The sequence below is a fragment of the Dipodomys merriami genome, unplaced genomic scaffold, assembly GCF_024711535.1.
Source record: "Dipodomys merriami isolate MVZ:Mamm:240054 unplaced genomic scaffold, mDipMer1.0.p SCAF_7, whole genome shotgun sequence".
Lineage (NCBI taxonomy): Eukaryota > Metazoa > Chordata > Mammalia > Rodentia > Heteromyidae > Dipodomys > Dipodomys merriami.
The window spans coordinates 39291676-39307660 of record NW_027206290.1 but is presented as its reverse complement, the minus strand read 5'-3'; the positions used below and the strand labels follow the sequence as shown (position 1 = coordinate 39307660).

General features: G+C 53.4%; 1 protein-coding gene across 1 annotated transcript in view; it reads right to left on the bottom strand.

Annotated features, from left to right (window-relative positions):
- Window positions 1-15496, bottom strand: part of Vangl1 (VANGL planar cell polarity protein 1) — a 31484-nt gene extending 15988 nt beyond the window's left edge. The window contains exons 1-3 of the mRNA XM_070006417.1: window positions 15397-15496; window positions 9693-9863; window positions 5373-5505 (exon numbers count right to left, since the gene is read on the bottom strand). Of these exons, the coding sequence (XP_069862518.1) occupies window positions 5373-5505; window positions 9693-9763 (204 nt within the window). The 5' untranslated portion in view covers window positions 9764-9863; window positions 15397-15496. The remainder of the gene's footprint in view (window positions 1-5372; window positions 5506-9692; window positions 9864-15396) is intronic.
- Between the last annotated feature and the right edge of the window lie 489 nt (window positions 15497-15985).

The window sequence follows — 15985 nt, the reverse complement described above, 5'->3', positions numbered from 1 at the left end:
GCCACGCCTCTACTTCCAGCTGCTTTTGATCAACTGTATATAAGAGTCTCATGGACTCTGCTGCCCAGGCTGGCTTCTAACACTGGTCCTCGGATCTCAGCCTCCTGAGTGGTTGGGATTATAAGCATGAGCACCGACGCCTGACATCTCTTTTTTTTCAACTTTTGGGTAGTTGGAACAATGAGGGCATTCATTAAACAAGGTTCAGCTGCTAAGACTTCAAACAGTTTTGCTGTTTCCATGTGAACGGTAACTCTCAGCACAACAGAGCGCGGAGGCACTGCAAACTCACATGAGCCCAAAGAGAGTTTGGACCCCAGGGATTTGTGTATCAGAGTGAACTTAGAAGAAAAGAGTCAGAGGCGGCTGCCGACTGGGGAAAAGGCCATCAACTATGGAAAATCAAGTTCCACAGCCAAGTCAGCAAGACAGGTCTCTCATAACTGAAAAACCTCAAACCTGGTAATTTTACCCACATTATCTATGAAAACGTAGGCTGTAGTAAAGGGACAACATGTGGAAAAGTTCTCAGCAGATAAATACCCAGACCTTGGTCTTGAAAAGTATCACAGGGGCTGGGAAGGTGGCTCAGTGGTAGAGCGCTTGCCTTGCATGCATGAGGCCCTGGGTTTGATTCCTTAGCACCACATAAGCAGAAAAAAAAAAAAAACAGAAGTGTCACTGTGGCTCAAGTGGTAGAGTGCTAGCCTTGAGCTGAAGAGCTGAGGGCCAAGTTCAGGCCCCACAACTGGACCCAAAAGAAAAAGAAAAAAGAAAAAAAAGTATCACATACCATAAGAGAAATTACTTGAGATAGCCAGGTGCCAATGGCTCACACCATAGCTGTAATCCTAGCTACTCAGGAGGCTGAGATCTTATAAGATCTTATCTCCAATCAACCACCAAAAATTCAGGAGTGGAGGCATGGCTGAAGTGGTAAAGCATCAGCTTTGAGTAAAAAAGCCAATTGAGAGTGCAAGGCCTTTAGTTCAAGCACCAGGATCGGCACATGTGTACACGCACACACGTGCTCACACACACACACACACACACACACACACACACACACACACACACACACACACACACACACACACACACACACACACACCATAGACAGCAGGCATCAGCCACCAGAGCTCTCAGACATGGCTAGGTGACATCTATGAGGAAACATAGTCTCTGAAAAACTCTCCTGACAGTTTCACAGAAATTTAAATATGCACTGATGGCCGAGAAATTCAGCTCCCAGGTTTTGCCCCAAACTAATGAAAGCACATGTACACGTAACATTGGTCCCAGAGCTTCTAGAACCATTTCACTCACAGCTACCAACATGGGAAAAGGCAAGCCAGCCACCACCATGTTGGGAACCAAACTGGGGTAAATTCCCTTCAACATCCCTCAGCAAAAATGTTAAAAAATGAACTCCTGAAACACACAGGAACACAGATAAAGGCCAAAGTCCTGCTGAATGGGGAAAAAGAAATCACAGGATTCTAGTTATGGCGAGTTCTGACACAGAGACAGAAAAGGCAGCATGCCAAGTGCCCTGTAGCAGTGCAGAGGAGCGATGGAATGAGCAGGAAGACCCCGAGAACTTTCTGGAGTTTAGGTTACATGGTGTGTTCATCCGTTAAAACTCCAGGCGCCAATGGCTCATGCCTGTCATCCTAGCTACTCAGGAGGCTGAGATCTGAGGATCATGGTTCAAAGCCAGCCCAGGCAGGAAAGTCCGTGAGATTATTATTATTATTATTATTTTTGGTCGGTCGTGGGACTTGAACTCTAGGCCTGGGCGCTGTCCCTCAGCTCTTCAGCTCAAGGCTAGTGCTCTACCACTTGAGCTACAGCACCACTTCCGGTTTTCTGGTGGTTTATTGGAGATAGGAGTCTCACGGTCTCTCCTGCCCGGGCTGGCTTTGAACCACGATCCTCAGATCTCAGCCTCCTGAGTAGCTAGGATTACAGGCGTGAGCCACCAGCGCCCGGCTCCGTGAGATTATTATCTCCAATAAACCAGCAGAAAACAGGAAGTGGTGCTGTGGCTCAAGTGGTAAAGCATTTGCCTTGAGCTGAAGAGCTGAGGGACAGCGCCCAGCCCCAGACCAACCAAAAAACTCCAAAAAAAACTCCTAACGTGTATACTTAAGATCTGTTGTATTTCTCGTAGATTTAGGTCATTTTTTAAAAGAAGGAAAAAAACCCCCACATACTGATGTACTGACATTAGCAAGAGCTGCAAATTCAATGATGCACAACTTGTTAATGTGAGGTGAGGATACAAATGACAAAAAATAATAATAATTTACTTGTAACAGGCTTCCTAGAGACTCTGTTGGTGCCCAGCCTGCTAGTCAGGAGACAGTCAACGCTAGAGTGACTCACAGGCTCTCACAGTCTGTGCTTACCACAGCGCTGTTTGTTGATCTCCCTCCTCCTCTCCCACCCCCCTCGCCCGTACCAGTACCGTACCGTACCGGGGCTTTAACTCTGGGTCTCTCCATCTCACTTGGCTTTTTTGCTCAAGGCAAAAAATGTAGTTAAGAGTCTCATGGACTTTCCTGCCCAGGCTGGCTTCTTATTGAGATCCTCAGATCTCAGCCTCCTAAGTAGCTAGTGTTACAGGGTCAGTCTCCCAAGCCTGGTTCCATCATTCTATTTCCTGCCAAAGAGTTGCTCACTAAATCCGTTGTCCATTTGAAGAAATTATACATACCTCTTGTTTAAAAAAAAAAAGTATGTGTAGAAAGCTCAAGCTCCTTCAGCATAAAAAGGATCTGAGCTCTAATCCAGTCAGGGCTTGGGTGCTGTCCTTGGGCTTCTTTTGCTCAAGGCTAGTGTTCTACCACTTGAACCACAGCACCACTTCTGGCTTTTTCTGTGTATGTGGTGTTGAGGAATGAAACTCAGGGCTTCACACATGCTAGGAACCACTCTACCACTGAGCCACCTTCCCAGCCCAGTCCTTAGACTTTCAGTGAAGAAACTGGAAGTCTCCAAAGGCTATGCCTGCCCTGGGTAACACAGCTACCAGAACACAGACCTCTTGATACCCCTTCGGTGAGAACCCAATGTAGCAAGAGATGCTTTCCTGGAGAGTCGCCAGCACCCCTGACCTGTTTATGAGGGATCTGAGGCATTGAAGGGTTAGTCCATCCCATGACTGACCCCTCTGTCCTCCATCTATCCTTCCTCCATCATCTGTCCTCCTCCCTCCATCCATCCATCTACCCCTCATCCATCCATCCATCCTCCATCAACCCTCCATCTATCCTCCCTCCATCATCCATTTATCCTTCCTCAATCATCCATCCATCCTCCATCCATCCATCCTCCATCAATCCATCCATTTATCCTCCATCCCTCATCCATCCATCCATCCTCCATGCCTCAACCATCCATCCATCCATCTACCCTTCATCTAGCCATCCATCCTCCATCCATCCCTCCCTCCCTCCCTCCCTCTCCATCCATCCATCTATCCCTCACCTATCCATCCATCCTCCATCCATCTACCCCTCATCTATCTATCCATCCTCCATCCATCCATCCTCCATCCATCTCTCATCCATCCATCCTCCATCTATCCTTATACCCCCTCATCCATCCATCCATCCATCTACCCCTCACCCATCCATCTACCTCTCATCCATCCATCCTCCATCCACCCATATACCCCTCATCCAGCCATCCATCCATCCTCCATCTATCCCTCATCCATCCATCCATCCTCCATCTATCCTTTTACCCCTCATCCATCTACCCTCCATCCATCTACCCCTCATCCATCCATCTATCCTCCATCCATTCATCTACCCCTCATCCATCCATCCATCCACCCCTCATCCATCTATCCTTCCATCCTCCATATATCCTCCCTCCATCATCCACTTGTTCTTCCTCCATCATCCATCCATCCATCATCCTCCATCCCCCATCTATCCATCCATCCATCCATCCATCCTCCATCCATCCCTCACCCATCCATCCATCCTCCATCTATCCTTCTACCTCTCATCCATCCTCCATCATCTATCCATTCATCCTCAATCCTCCATCCATCCCTCCCTCATCCATCCATCCATCCTTCATCCATCCATTCTCCATCCATCCATCTATCTGTCATCCATCCATCCATCCTCCATCCATTCATCTACCCTCATCCATCAATCTATCCTCCATCATCATCCATTCATCTATCCATCCTCCATCTATCCTCCCTCCATTATCAATCTGTCCTTCCTCCATCCATCCATCCATTCATCCATCCGTCAATCAATCCATCTACGCACCCATTATCCATCCATCCACCCACCCACCCACCCACCCACCCACCCACCCACTCTTCTAGAGCTAAAGCAAACAGTAAAATAAAGCAAAACAAAACAGTACTAAAGATGTCTGCTCATCTGGTTTTTGGTTCCCAGAGCACTTGAGTGCTCTGAGGCACTGTGTTCTGTCTGCCTTTGTGGTCTGTGCCCACCTGTGTGCTGTAACACACTGATAGTGGCTTATCTGTCTCCCTGTATGTTCACGCTGCACAGGCACGCTTTGTTCTGGGGGCAAGGCTGGGCATGTGTGCGGTTCAGGAGAATGCTAGGATATGTAAACATGCCTCTCAGTACAGCACAGATGTTTATTTAAATCGAGGGAGCTGCCAGACAGTTGGGACCCAGAGAAGAACTTGCGTAATATTAAAAAAAAAATTGCCAACATTTTCAAATTGGGTCATTATACCTAAAATTCTACCACCCAATTTTTCTTTTTTGGTGCCAGTACTCGGGTTTGAACTCAGGGCCTGGGTGCTGTCTTTTAACTTTTTTGCTCAAGACTAGTACTCTACCACTTGAGCTAAGCCCCACTTTCAGCTTCTTGCTGATTAACTAGAGATAAGAGTGTCACAGACTTTCCTGCTGGAGATGGCCTGGAACCTCTATCCCCATATCTCAGTTTCCAGAGTAACTAAGATTACAGATGTGAGCCACCATGCCGGACTAACTTCTCTCTCCTTCCTGATACTCCCCAGGCCTTCTGGAAAGGGAGTTTCTTTCCTTCTTCTCTAAGAGTGTCCTCTTAGGATTGGGTCTCCAGGGACCAGGGACCCATCACCAGGTTGCAACTTTCCCTTCCTTGCTCTGCTTTCAAATGACTCAAAGCAATCCTACTTCCAAGGAACCGAAGCTCCCAGATGACACCCAGGCTGTCCTTAGACCCATGAGCAACCGCAGGGGCACAGATACGCTAACTGACGTGCTGGGAACATAAAGCTTAAAAACCCAAGGAAGCCTATCACGACAAGACGGAGGAAACCATCAGCAGAGCGGATGCCTGTCCCCGGTGGCGTGCCCACAGTCCATCTCCATCCTCACCTGCACTTCCTCGGTCTGCGTAGAGTCGTTTGCCAACAGGGACTCTCCAGGCGGCGCTTGAATGGTGACGGATTTTTCCGACCCTCTACCATCTTTATTTCTGTGTGATTTGTGTCTCTCTCTAGTTCTTTCTCTGAAAGAAAACAATGTCTGTCATATTATGCCACGTTAATGAATTCTCTGGTTCACCAAAAAGTATTGCTAATTTTTGTTTGGAATCTGGGAAACCTCTGCACACAGCACGGCTATTCATCTCCAACCCTGCAGTGGGCTGTCTTCATTCTCTCATTAGCACTTTCTTTCCACTGTCCCCGACCTGTCCTTCCTCCTCCTCCTCTACAGGAGAGATCACATTTTTTTTTCTGAGTTTAAAATGGAAACTTTAGACTTTCTGTATCTAGGGTATATCACTAGCTCACCTAAATTAATTTTCTACTCAATTTTTTTATTGGGTCAACACTGCATAATATGTAAGCTTTGGTCTAGCCAAAAAAAAAAAAAAAATCTGGGACACTCTGTCACCCTACACTTTTGGACAAGAAAAGAAAAAGGAAATTCTAAACCAGGAGGGAGAATCATTTTCATTCTCAAGAGTTCAAAATGAAAAGCCATTCCTCTAGGTCCTGGCTGAACTTGGAGGCTCCCACAGAAACAAAGCAAGTGGGACAAATGACACAGGGGTGTGAGGAGTGTGTATCTGTACCCCAGGTGAACTCTCTGGGTGGTCTGTGGGGAAACAAGGGCCACCCATCCTGGAGGCCCAGCCCACGCGGGCTCATATACAGTCCAGACAAGAGGACCCTATGGGAAGACCCAGCTCCCCAGTCCCTAGTAGCCAGTGGCAAACCTGTGAGCCCTAGGAAAGCAGCAGAGGCCAGAGGCCCGGAGTTCCCTGGGTCCCGGCCTGCATGGGCCAGGCTAGCTTCGTGACATCAACCACACTGCCTTCCTTCAACCCAGGGCCTCCACAGAGACAAAGGGCACCATGCTTTATAAACAGTCAGATCTCCTGCTGGCTCACACCTGTCATCCTAGCTACTCAGGAGGCTGAGATCTGAGGATCGTGGCTCAGAGCTACATAGGTAGACAAATCCAAGAGACCAGCAAATGGCCAGAAGTGGAGGTGTGGCTCAAGTCGTAGAACACCAACTTTGAGCAGAAAATACTAGAGAAGAGCATCCAGACCCTGAGTTCAAGTCCCAGTACTAGCATGCATGTTCGCACGTGCACACACTTACACAAGCATGCATGCATACGCATTATAAGTAGAGCCATCAGTACTGTGGACCCCAGATTTCCACACGTATCTCCCATCCACCTGCTGCTGCGCAGGTATCTGCCTGGCACCAGCCCCCTGACAGACATTGGATGGTCCCCCGAAAAGCCAAGGCTGGGTGCCGTGAGGCACTCAGTGACCAGCAATCCCTTCCACATGCTGAGAAACAGATGTGCTCTGCTCAAGTCTGGTGTTTGTTCTAACCCAGCAACTGAACAGAGCTGTGACTTACAACGCCCACCATACCTTCCCTTTCCCCAATTTTTGGTACACTTACCAAGTACTAAGTACCGTACTATTATTCAGTACCTGATCGGTACTTAGCACTTTACCAGTACTTAATATGAGAGTTTTACTAGCTTCATTCATTCCTAACAGTGGCCATAGGAGGCCAGTCTTATTGTCCCCACTTTCCAGATGAGGAAACTGAGGCGCAGAGGTTGTGTGACTTCCTAAGCTGTGCTAAGTGGCAAGAGAGGATCTGAATTCAAGTCTGTTGCCACTGGTGCATCTGTTCAGTCTCTTTGAAGACTTCGGGGGTTTAGGTGGACCCTAGGGCCTTAAGCACGGTGGGCAAATGCTCAGCTCCCACCCACCCCTCCCCCACGAAAGACTTTACAGAGTACATTTCCCATCCTCCCACTTCGCACCTGTGGAGCTGCTAGAGCCAGCACAGCCTCTGAGGCCGCACAGGCCACAGGCTCGGCTGCCAAGCCTCCTGCTGGCTCCGTCTTCACGGCAAGTTAGACCTGATTGTCCAGATCAAGGCCCCATGGCCGCCAGACAGCCCCTCTCTTACCTCGCTCATTTCCATTTCCCCCAGGTGTCCTGATCCACAGCCAGGCCACCGTCCTGCCCACTCACCCCGCCGCTCCCCAGCACCAGCACACATTCCACCGGAAGTCAAAGTCCTTTCCCAGTGTTGCCTCCAGGGCAGAGGCGGTTGGAGCCGCCTGCCCCACCACCCAGCCAGGCTCCTGAAGGGCCCACAACCACCCAGATGTTCCACAACTGTCCTGCAGGACACCTCGAGGAGGCAGACCACAACCTTGCATCTGACAACCCGAGAAAGCTTTTGTAACCCTAGAACCCACAACCCCTGAGTGGGTGCTTCTGGTGCTTGGCTAGACTCGCAGGCGCAAGGAGCAGCCCCTGAGTGGGTGCTTCTGGTGCCTGGCTAGACTCGCAGGCGCAAGGAGCAGACTGAGGTGGAGAGAGTCCCCACAAGCACCTGTCAGGGGACACTGGGAGTCCCGTCTCCCCTAAGCTCCATGCAAGGGTCCGGGAAATGATCCCGAGACCCCACACCACAGCAGCACGTGGCGAAGGGTTGAGCGCAGCCTTCCTGGGGGCCTGCCCACCTGCCCTGTGCAACACAGGGCTCTGTCCTAAGAGCACTGGTATCTGCATGGCCCCCAAAGCACTACCATGCACAGTGCTTCGGGATAAAGGGTGAACTGCAGCATGCAATCACAAGGGTGGCTCAGAGCCAGGAGCTTTCTGCACAGTGAGGGAAATGTGTCAGCCACGGAAGCCACTAGTTATGTGCCACGGATGCAGTACATGGCACGCGCCCAATATGGCATGCCACCCAGACATGGCACAGCGTCCTGAGGAAAATCACTGCTGCTCCATGATGGCACAGGTGGGCGTCTGAGTGCAGCCATGCCTCCAGAGCAGGGTCCTAAAATCAACTGCCATCTAAGCCCAGTGCCAGTGTTCACGCCAGTAATCCCAGCTACTCAAGAGGCTGAGACAAGAGAAGCTGGTTCGATGCCAGCTTGGGCAGGAGGGTCCCTTGATACTCTTATAACCAATTAACAGGCAAGCTGGAAGTAGAGCTTTGGCCAAGTGGTAGAGCACCAGCCTTGAGACAAACAGCTCAGGCCCTGAGTTCAAGCACACACACACACACACACACACACACACACACACACACACACACACACACACACACACACACACACACACACACACACACTAGGACTGGGGGATTTGAACTCAGGGCCTGGGTGTTGTCCCAGTGCTGTCTCTTAGCTTTTTCATTTAAAGCTAACACTTTACCACTTGAACCACACCTCCATTCCTGGCTTTTTGCTGGCTAGAGATAAGAATCTCATGGATTTGGGACTGGGAATGTGGCCTAGTAGGAGTGCTTGCCTCCCACGCACAAAGCCCTGGGTTTGATTCCTCAGCACCACATACACAGAAAAGGCTGGAAGTGCACTGTAGCTCAAGTGGTCCTTGAGCAAAAAAAATAAAAATAAAAAATAAAAGCATTAGGGACAGTGCTCAGGCCCTGAGTTCAAGCCCCAGATCTGGCAAAAAAAAAAAAAAAAAAATCTTTCTGAGCTGGCTTCAAACTGCGATCCTCAGATCTCAGCCTCCTGAGTAGCTGGGATTACAGGTGTGAGCCACTGTGTGCAGTGCAGTGGGGATCTTTGAACATGAGGCTGCAAGGCCATCATGAGCAGGAGCAGAGCCAGACTCTGGTGGCCTCCTCGGTGCTGGTTAGAACCTCATGAAATCCTCTTAACAAAACCCTGCAGAGAGGGGCGTGGCCCCCGCCACCTGTGTCACCATCTCCTGTCACTCTGCAGGTGGGTTCCACAAGGGGGAGGGGGCAGATGTCCACCACCAGGTCAGCTTATCCAAACCAGGCCTGCTCACTAAAAGACAGGCTGGTCGGCCAGGCTTGTCCGGGCTGGGTTGGGGGACAATGCCTGCTGGGCCGGTGAGTCCATGAAATGCAGTGCTTCATTCCTGGGGTTCTGACTTGCAATGGCTTTCCTAGCGCAGCTCTGGGAGGCATGGACGAGTATGGGAACTGCTTAGAACATGAGGACCACCTCTCATGAGACTCATTTAAAGGCAACTGGGAGAAACGAGGGCGTCGGGAGCTATGAAATGGAAATGGGGTGCACTTGCTCTCAAAGCTTCAGCTGCACCGCCGCGCCTCCTCCTCGTGCAGGACATCAGGGCTCGGCCTTTCAAGCAGCCAACCCACAGTCCCCCAGAGACTTGCACCCTCTCTGCGTACGTACCCCTGTCGGTGAGACTTTTTGGAGTGGCTGGAGTAGTAGGAGTACCCAGAGTAGGTGGACTCCGTATCCATAGCAACGGAGGGCCAGGTGCGTCTTCCTCAGGTAGTGGCCTGTGGCCCCCACAAGTGTCAGAGGCCTTGGGGAGCCAGGGAAGCTGCGTGGGAGCAAACCCTAAGAAAGGGGGAGAAAGGCAAGAGGTCAGCCTCAAGTCCTCACACGCTGAGGGGTCACAGAGGAGCTGCCCACCACTCCATGCTAACTCAAGGCCGTGCTGGGCATCTGGCAAACTGGATGGGGGCTGAGCCCCAAATCCCATCTGAACAGCAGGAATGCGGGGGAAGGCAGTGGGGGAGACTGGCATCTGCCCTCCAGGCACAGCTCCCAGAGAAACCATGTGTAAGGTGTAAGGGATTTGGTGAGCCTTCCCAAAAGTCAATTTCAAAAGTTCTTAGTCTTGTTAATTCCAGAGTCCAAACTCCTATGAACTAACCGTTTGAGAACTTCAAGAAAAAAAAAAAAAAGAAGTTGTAAGGTTGGCTCCTGGATGGCGAGCAGACTCTACCCTCCTCGCAGCAAAGTCTCCACCCAGTACCTGCGTTACCTAGGCAACTGGGACACCTGGAAGAGGTCACATCTGCATCCGCTGAGGTCACATCTGAATTTGATGTGGCCACACCTTTCCCCGCCCATATCCCAGATAAGGCCTAGCCCAGGCCCAGATCCCTCTCTCTGTTCTTTTCTACCTCTCACTCTCTGCTCTTTTCTAGCTCTCAGCTTTTTCCTTCTCTTCTCTTTCCCAGCTCCCTTCTCTTTTTTCTAGCTCTCTCTCTGCTCTCTCTGCTAGCTCTCTGCTCTTTCTCTGATCTCTCTCTGCAATTTTCTAGCTCTTTCTCAGCTCTTTCCTTCTTTTCTCTTTCCCAGCTCCCTTCTCTTTTCTAGCTCTCTCTCTGCTCTTTTCTAGCTCTTTTCTAGCTTTTTCCTCTCTCTTTCCCAGCTCTCTCTCTTTCCCAGGCCTTTTGCCAGCCGTGCGGAGTGCCAGCAGGTCTACTGAATAAACCTATCCCTTACCTGAATACCACGTGCGTGCGGCTGTTCTTACTCAGCTATCTCTTTTTAAAAACCTAACAGAAGTGTTGCCTCATTGCCTACAATAACAAAAACATGGAAATAATATAAATTCCCAACCCCTCCACCAAGGAAGAAATAAGGAAAACACACCTCAAGAAATCAACTACTTATATAAAATGATGGTGTAAGGAAAAGAGATGTTCATGGATTCAGAAGGTTGAAAGCAGGACCCAGGCACAGATACAGGCAGCAGGGAGAGCAGGAGGAATGGGCAGAGCGAGCACCGGCAGCCCAGATGCCGGGTCCTTTCTCACACTTTGCTGAGATGATGCTTTGCAATAAAAAGACACTGAAGCCGGGCATGGGGCTCCAGTTTACAACCCCAGCTATTCTGGAGGCTGAGATCTGAGGATCCTATGACTGTGGTAGAAAACAGATCACAAGTTTCTATTTCCCAGCCCCCACTTTCCTGTCTTTCCTTGAAGCCCCCAGGAAGCTGAGAAAACAAAAGACTTGCAGGTGTCAGCCCCGCCCCTCTCAGGAGGCCAGCCCCAGCAACTGTCTTCAAAGAGAAGAGCAGCAGGTGAGGTGACCACAGCCGCCCCCCCCCAGCCCATTCTGCTACCGCCTTCATGAGGAAGGGGCACGCTTGTTATTTAACTGTGTCTCTGCCAGTGGAGCATGTGGGGTGCCTGGGCGCCAGACCCCACCCATCAGTCTTCACCTGGGATGAGCCACTGGTCTCTGGAACCACAGCGTGACTACCAGTAAACTGGGCCACAGGCTTCCATCCCCCACTCCATGCACCTCCTGGCTCCGAGGTCAAAGGGCTTAGCCTCTTTGAAGCCCCATTTGAGTGTCAGGATGGCAGGGGCAGCACGCGCCCACTGGGCCCTCAGAAAGTCAATGCAGGTGCCCACATCTGTAATCCTTGTGACTGAGGCTGAGATCTGAGGATTGAGTTCAAAGCCAGCTGGGGTAGGAAAGTCTGTGAGACTCTTTTCCAGTTAACTCACAAAAAGCTGGAAATGGAGGCATAGCTCAAGTAGTGGAAAAGCCAAGGGATGGCACAAGGTTTGGAGTTCAAGCCCCCGTCACCCACGCCCACAGCAAAGTGGGCCATGTTCTTGTCCCTGGCAGAGAGAAAAGCCTGGAAAGCAGCGGCCGACAGCGCAGGCCTGCCTGCCGGCTCAGCCTGCCTTCTATGCAGGGCACGGCACGAGAGTCTGGGCCACAGGTCCCGCTCTCGCAGCTGTCACTACAGCAGCGCTGCTTAACCTTGGAGTCCATTATAAGGAGGGGCTCGAAATACACTGGAGATGCAACAGGCACTGGGGGAAAAGCCTCTGTCTCCCCAGCTGAGGCCTTGGGGGCTGAGGACTGAGTCTTGGGGCTGAGGTGGGGAGGGGTGCTGAGCCCCACATGGCTGGAGGACTCACACCACCCTCCTGTCTCCCAATACTCTCATCAGCATTTTCAATGAGCTTCTAGCACTTTCCAGTCTTGCTTCCCTTCTGCTCCAGACTTGGCTGCTTTTCCCTGGCTTTACCCCTGGCAGACAACCAGCTTCAGGCCAGGCAGCAGAGCTCCCTGCAGCCTGCGTGCTCTGGCTCCTTCCCCAGAAATTCAGCTCGCCTTTTAACATCCAAACGAAGGCTGCAAGCCAGCCACGGTAGCTCACACCTGTCATCCCAGCTACTCGGGAGGCTGACATCTGAGGATGACGGTTTGAAGCCAGCACGGGTAGGAAAGTCCATGTGACTCTTATCTCCAGTGAGCCACCAGAAAACTGAAAGTGGAACTGTGGCTCAAGAAGAAGAACGCCAACCTTGAGCAGAAAAGTCCAAGCAAGAGCACAAGGCCCAGAGTTCAAGCCCCAAACCACACCACACTAACAGTCATGGTGCCAGATGGGGGCAGAGGCACAGGGCACTTCTGTCTGGGAGCAGTGTCTCACATTCTGGAATGCCCAGGCCAACGTGCCAGGGAGAAAGCTCTTCACCACCCTTACGAAAAGCACAGCGGAGGTGCGGGGGCAGACACAAGCCCCCTGCGGCCAGGTTCTCACACACGGAACACACCTGAGTCCCACACAGAAGACAAACGGTGACTGAAAACCATGGCGGAAATGATAGGCTGTGATAATGACAGTGGTCCACACACGTTAGCCTTCAAGAAAAGGAAGCTATAAAAACATCAACAGCTCTGCCTAAAGTCATTAAGTAATTAAGGGGCCTGGGTTGGGAAGGAAGAAAATGGGGGGGGGTAGACAGACACAGCCCCTGCTCAGTATATACATACCAGCTGCATTACTCGGTTAACTTCACTTTTTTTTTTATAACCATACAGAATTCAGACAGGTTTGCTCTGCTTGTTTTTAATTCTATCTTGAAGCTAACATTTTTCTTTTTGCATTTTGGCACAAATAATTTCACAGCGCAATTCAGGAAACCAAGGTCCACACAGCATTAAGTGCTATAGTCAGGGCTTGAACTTTGAGAGCTGAGATTCAGAACCTGGGTTCTTCCCTGGGGAGAGTTTCTAGCAATGTGGCAATGACCAGAATGGTGTATTTACACCGCACAGGCAACATGCGTCGATTGTTTCAAACCATAAAGGGAACTGAACATAGAACGGACACTGCAGCTTGAACTCTCACAAGGTCAGTTTTGAACTGACAGGCACTAGAGGACTGGGAGAAAAAAAAAATTGAGCCCAAGGGGCCTAGACAACCCAAAAGGGGACCCCCATCTCCTACAGTGAAACTCCTATGTGACAAGGCAGGGTGGCTCACAAGCTGTGTCCCCAAAGCACTTAGCCAGGTACTGTGGCCCATGCCTGTCATCCTGGAGTTCAAGCTCCAATACCAGCACAAAGAGAGAAGAAAGGGAGGGAGGAGAGGTAGAGGGAGATGGGGGTAGGGGAGAGGGGGGTTTTCTTTTTGGGAAGAAGACTTACATTTCCTACATGGTTTCATACTGTCTCACACCATACCTAGGACACTGAAAACTTATTTTTTGAGTGGATTTTGTTTTGTGCCACTATTAGGGCTGACACTCAACACCTGGGCACCCTTCTTTAGCTTTTTCATTCATTCAGGGCTGGTGCTCTACCTCTGGAGTCACTGCTCTACATTAGGCTTTTGGGTGGCTCATTGGAGATAGGAGTCTCCGATTTTCCTGCCTGGGCTGGCTCTGAACCAATCTCGGGCTCCTAGGTAAGTGGAATTACAGGCCTGAGCCACAGGTGCCCAACCAGACACAACAGTTCTTACCACCCAGCTTCCAAGTTGAGCTGGACAGGGGGGCCCAGCTAACCTTATACAAGCAGACTGTGCCTGGCAGAGGCAAACCCTGAGCTGGAGGTATGGCTCAGTGGTAAAAGTGCCCACTAAGGAGAAAGCCCTGAGTTCAAAATCCAGTACCACCACCAAGAAAAGAGAAACAGCAGACGCCCGTGGGAACCACACTGGGTGTCCTGAGCCGGCAGGAGGGGCCTGGCCTGTAGGAAGGTTCGCTCCCACAGCCACAGCCGTGTCATGCAGACTTTAGAAACAGTGATTAGTGGTTATGTTCAGTGGCTAATGACGACCCTCAGACTCACTGCCGTTGGGCAGCAGCTGATGACTTGGCCTGGACACGGCCTGGGGGTGAGGTGACACAGGATGGGGGGGGTAGGGCGACACGGGGTGGGGGTGACACGGCGTTGGGGTGACACGGGTGTGGGGCAGGGTACACAGGCAGAGTACACAGCGTGGGGCGGGGTACACGGGCGTGGCCGGGTTCTGTCTGTCGGCCACGCGTGAGTCTTAGAACTTGCCAAGCGCAGGGGCCTTCAGGTCTCGGGGCGCGCCTCGCAGGCCCAGCACCCGGTCATCCGGCTCGGGCTCCGGGCATCGGGCTCGGGCTCCGGGCATCGGGCTCGGGCTCCGGGCATCGGGCTCCACCCACATGTTAGAATTTTCTCAAGTTTCCCGGGGCAAGAGGGTGGGGGCCGGGGTTCTGTGGGCGAAGGCCGGTCGGGCTCCGGGCGGGGCGGGGCGGAGCGGGGCGGGGCGGGCACCCCGGGCGGGGCGGGGCGGAGCGGGGCGGGGCGGGCACCCCGGGCGGGGCGGGGCGGAGCGGGGCGGGGCGGGCACCCCGGGAGGGGCGGGGGACGGGGCGGGGCGGGCACCCCGGGCGGGCGGGGCGGGCACACCGGGCGGGGCGGGCCCCTGGCTGCGGCGGCGTCGCCGTCCGGCGTTTTTGAAAGTAAACTCCCACCCGCCTGTTGCGCTCCCCGAAGCGCGGCCGAGACGACAACGCGCGTGGGTCCCGGGCCGCCCCGCCCGCGCCGCGCCGGGGAGCGGGACCTCCACCGGCCGCGCCCCGAGGGCCGCCGCGGAGCCGGGCGCCGGGCCGGCCGGGAACCCCGGGCGCGGGGCGGGCGGGCGGGCGGGTGGGCTGGGCGGCGGGGCCCCGGCGACCCGCAGGCACGGGAGGAGCGGGTTCGGGGGAGCGGGCGGGCGCGGCCGCGTCCGGACTGGACCCGCGTGGACCCGGCGGAGGGGTCCCCACGGCGGGGTCCCCGGGCCCGAGGGGTCCCTACGGCGGGGGTCCGCCCGGCCGCCTCCGCGACCCGCCTCCCGCGGACTTACCTTCCGGCCAGCCGGCCAGGCTTGGCGGCCCCGCGGCCCCGGCTCCGCGGCCTGTAGCTGGGTGCAGTGGACGCCGACCCGCCGCCGCAGCGCTGGCTTTCCGCTTCCTGTCCCGGCGCCGCCCCGCGGCCCCGGCCCAGCCCAACGAGCCCGGCGCGGCCGCGAGCCAAGAGCTGCGAGCGCTGCGGCCCGGGGCGGCCGGCCCACCTGCGGCGGGGGCGGGGCCATGGGCGGGGCCTGGGGAACATGGGCGGGGCCGGACCTGTGGGTGGGGCCTGCGGGGGGCGGGGCCTGCCTGCAAGGAGTGCTGTGTGGGCGTGACCAGAGTGGGCGTGTCCGAAGCGCTGTGGGTGGGCGCGCTGTGGGCGTGGCCTCTGTGGGCGTGGCTGCGGAACGGGAGCTCTTTGGAGGAGTCGGGTCTGTGGGCGGGCCCTCCGTGGGAGGGGACCTGCAGGGCGGGTGCTCCATGGGTGTGGCGGCGGGGCGGGGCCAGCGAGGTCCCAGGACCTGCCCCTTGCTAGTCCCTCCAGGACTTGCGCTGGCAAACTCACATCACGGGTGTGTGGCGCTAGGGCTGACACTCCGTCCA